The sequence below is a fragment of the Enhydra lutris genome, unplaced genomic scaffold (assembly GCF_002288905.1).
Source record: "Enhydra lutris kenyoni isolate GAN:26980312 unplaced genomic scaffold, ASM228890v2 scaffoldscaffold13, whole genome shotgun sequence".
In the NCBI taxonomy this organism is placed as follows: Eukaryota; Metazoa; Chordata; class Mammalia; order Carnivora; family Mustelidae; genus Enhydra; species Enhydra lutris.
This window is the reverse complement of record NW_019154097.1, coordinates 48,761,154-48,764,571: the sequence shown is the minus strand read 5'-3', so window position 1 is coordinate 48,764,571 and position 3,418 is coordinate 48,761,154. Positions and strand designations below refer to the sequence as shown.

Genomic DNA, 3,418 nt, shown 5'->3' with positions numbered 1-3,418 from the left:
TGCCAACCCGCCCCCCCCAACCACACCCCCACCCCGGGATTGGGGGAGCCACGAGGTCCCCAGCCTTTCCCGGAATGGGAATGCGCACCTCCCGCCGGTGCGCACCCAGTCGCGCCTCCCAGAACCCGGGGTCGGCGGGGCACACCGGTGCCCCGCTCCGCTCCTGCGGCCGCTCTCCTCCCACCCCGGCGAGCCCCCGACCCAGGCGTCCTGCCCCGGTCTGACCCCTCTGGCCCTTACCTCTGGCGACCCCTCACGCACACAGCCTGCCCCCCACCCCCACACACGCACGCACACATGCTGATAACAGCCCCGACCCCCGGCCGAGCCGCAGTCCCCGGGCCAACCCCGGCCGGTCGCCGCGCGCCACTCCTCGCGGACCCTGGCCGAGAGCCTTGCGTTCGCTCCGTGCGACCCCGGCTCGGCGGCCCCTGGACGGCGGCCCCCTACTTCGGGCCGTGGGGACGGACGGCCCTGCCCCACCGCGATTCCCAGGATGAGGGCTCCCGGCAAGGGCGCCGGCCGAGCCCCTGGTCGCTGAGGGGCCGGGGGAGGCGCGGAGATGGGGGTGTGCGGTGAGTACTCGCCGGCCAGAGGAGCCCCCGCCCGCCCGGGCCCCTGTTTGAGCAGGAATTTACCGCTGGGGCTAGTGGCCCCGAGGTGACTGGGTTCAAGGACCGACAACTTGCCAAGGACCCCGGAAGGGCAAGGGGGATGGGGCAGCCTCCACGTGCTGGCAGGGCTTAAGGAGCCCCTGTGAAAGGTGAAATCCGACCTGGACAAGGGGGCGCGGTTGGGGGGTTCGGGGAGAAGAGGGGCTGCTACGTGCGAGGGGGCAAAGCGGATACCTGGGTCTTGGAGCAATCACCGGGATCTGCGAAAAGGGAAGCCTCTGTCACACCGGATCGAAGTTTGTCCTGGAGAAGTGGATGCCGGTAGTTTAGGGGGGAGGGTGTGTGCCGCAGCGGATTGAATGAAGGCAGAGGAGGCAGAACTCCAGCGCTGGGAAGGTGGGGGGTCCGGAGCGCCTCGCTGGGGGCAGTGGAGCAGGATGTGTGAACCTGCCGCTCCAAAGCCATACACTCAGCCTGGCCCTCTTTTCTAGAATGTCCTGCCCTGTTGCTTCTGCTGTCTTTGCTGCTGCTTCCTCTGGGCCTCCCAGTCCTGGGCGGCCCCCCTCGCCTCATCTGTGACAGCCGAGTCCTGGAGAGATATATCCTGGAGGCCCGGGAGGCAGAAAATGTCACGGTGAGGCCCCCTCCTCAGGACATTCCACAGAACTCACTCTCAGGAGTCCAAGGGTGTCCTCCAGGATCCAGGAACTGGAGTCCCTTTCCTGGTACTTAGTTCAGGGGTGGAGAAGGTGGGAAGTCAGAGCCCCCAGTGGAAATGATACAAGTGGTTGTCCCCAGGGCTCACCTGGAAGCTAGGTAAGGGCCAAAGGTGGACGGAGCTTTTGGGGAGCCTGACCCACCCCACCCCACCCCCGGGGGTGCATTTCAGATGGGCTGTGCTCAAGGCTGCAGCTTCAGTGAGAATATCACCGTCCCAGACACCAAGGTTAATTTCTACACCTGGAAGAGGATGGACGTGAGTTTATTTTTTCCTTCTTCATGGGGAGTCTCTTTGTGGGAACCTGATGGGGTGGGAGGGAGAGCGATAGAAGAAGATGAGGGCTGAACGCATTATGTTCCTTCGTTTGTTCTTGTTCATTCATTCATTCATTCATTCGTTCAACAAAACTGATTCTAAGACTTCACTTTGTTCAGGCTTGTGCTTGGGGCTGCTGAGAGGGAGGGGCGGGCTTGGGCTGCTGACTCCAAGTCTCCATTTGCTTTAGGTCGGGCAGCAGGCCGTGGAAGTCTGGCAGGGCCTGGCTCTGCTCTCGGAAGCCATCCTGCGGGGCCAGGCCCTGTTGGCCAACGCCTCGCAGCCGTCTGAGACCCTGCAGCTGCATGTGGACAAAGCCGTCAGTAGCCTACGCAGCCTCACCTCCCTGCTGCGGGCGCTGGGAGCCCAGGTGGGTAGGAGCCTCCCTCACACCTCACCTCCAGGGTCCCCCTCTTCCCCCGACTGCGGTAACTTTCTGTTGTCTCCTTGGCAGAAGGAGGCCAGCTCCCTTCCAGAGGAAGCTTCTGCTGCTCCACTCCGAACATTCACTGTTGATACTTTGTGCAAACTTTTCCGAATCTACTCCAATTTCCTGCGGGGCAAGCTGACGCTGTACACAGGGGAGGCCTGCAGGAGAGGGGACAGGTGACCAGGTGCTCCCACCCTGGACACATCCACCACCTCACTTACCACTGCTGTCTGTGCCACGCCTCTGCACCCCCACTCCTGACCCCTGTCGAGGGGTGAGCAGCTCAGCACTAGCCTGTCCCACGGACACTCCACGGCCAGGGGTGACATCTCAAGGGCCAGAAGGACTGTCCAGATCTAAGGATGTCATAGGGCCAGCCTGAGGCCCCGAAGCAGGAGGAAGTCGGAGGAAATCAGCTTAAACTTGGGGACAGAGCCTTGCTGGGGAGACACCAAAACTCACCTCAGTGCCCTGCTGAACGGTGATGCCAGGCCAAGCTGGAGGGCAAGTACCTCTTTTTTGCACCTATCAGGCAAGGACAGGAGGGACTGGAGAATTTCGGTGGCAAGCTGTGAATTCTCCAGGTCTCATAGATACTCCCATGACAGCAAGAACCCACTGGACAAAGGGTGGTGAGAGCCATGACGATGGGATGGGGGCTGGCCCCTGGCTCTCACTGGGTCCAAGTTCTGTGTATTTTTCAATCTCACTGGCAAGAACTGAAACCACATCATGGCTCTTGACTTTTCTGTTTTCCCGGGAGCCCCTTACTTCCCAGGCCCTGCTCCCACCCTGGCAGCAGGCCACAGCCCTGGGAAACTAGAGGTGGAGGGGGTCCGGGCCCTACGTGCTGCCTCGCATGGCCTGTCTGACCTCTTGACCCCACTGGGCTTGAGGCCACAGCTCTGCCCACGCCGGTCAATAAGGTGGTTCCATTCAAGGCTATTCCTCAGTACGCAGCTGGCAACGCTCTTTAGTGAGCCACAGCTGCCATCAAGGAAACAGGAGCCCCTTTGGGGGCTGGTGGCAGCTTCTAGTTCCGGCCAGTGGCCCCTTATTTTTTCTTACTTCTTCTCTGTGGCGTCTCTGGCTAAAGCCACATTCCTGCATCAGCCTTTGCCATCTCTAAATTCAGCTGACCCCTTTCCTCGCCTGGGGATGGTCACCATTAATGCTCTCTCCCCTGCAACTTGCAGAAGGAGCCACGTTCCCAACAGTGGTCTCACCGAGCCCTCCGTGCCCAGGGCTATTCTAGGTGGTTCGCTTCCATGACCTCATTTTATTCCTTGCACAACTTGGAGAAAGTTTCCACGGTCATTCCCACGGAACAGATGGAAA

At 61.1% G+C, this 3,418-nt stretch overlaps 1 protein-coding gene across 1 annotated transcript; it reads left to right on the top strand.

The window, feature by feature from the left end:
* The first annotated feature begins 558 nt into the window (after positions 1-558).
* Positions 559-2,393, top strand: LOC111145625 (erythropoietin). The gene is made up of 5 exons (XM_022500656.1): positions 559-575; positions 1,106-1,248; positions 1,504-1,590; positions 1,841-2,020; positions 2,105-2,393. Exons 1-5 carry the CDS (start codon positions 563-565, stop codon positions 2,258-2,260), a joined length of 579 nt encoding a protein of 192 aa, XP_022356364.1. The 5' UTR covers positions 559-562; the 3' UTR covers positions 2,261-2,393.
* The last annotated feature ends 1,025 nt before the right edge of the window (positions 2,394-3,418 follow it).

Excerpts from the sequence above, each read along its gene's own strand:
- LOC111145625 (XM_022500656.1), top strand. Across the intron at positions 1,591-1,840 it reads ACACCTGGAAGAGGATGGAC|GTCGGGCAGCAGGCCGTGGA; the intron begins GTGAGTTTATTT and ends CATTTGCTTTAG. Across the intron at positions 2,021-2,104 it reads TGCGGGCGCTGGGAGCCCAG|AAGGAGGCCAGCTCCCTTCC; the intron begins GTGGGTAGGAGC and ends TCTCCTTGGCAG.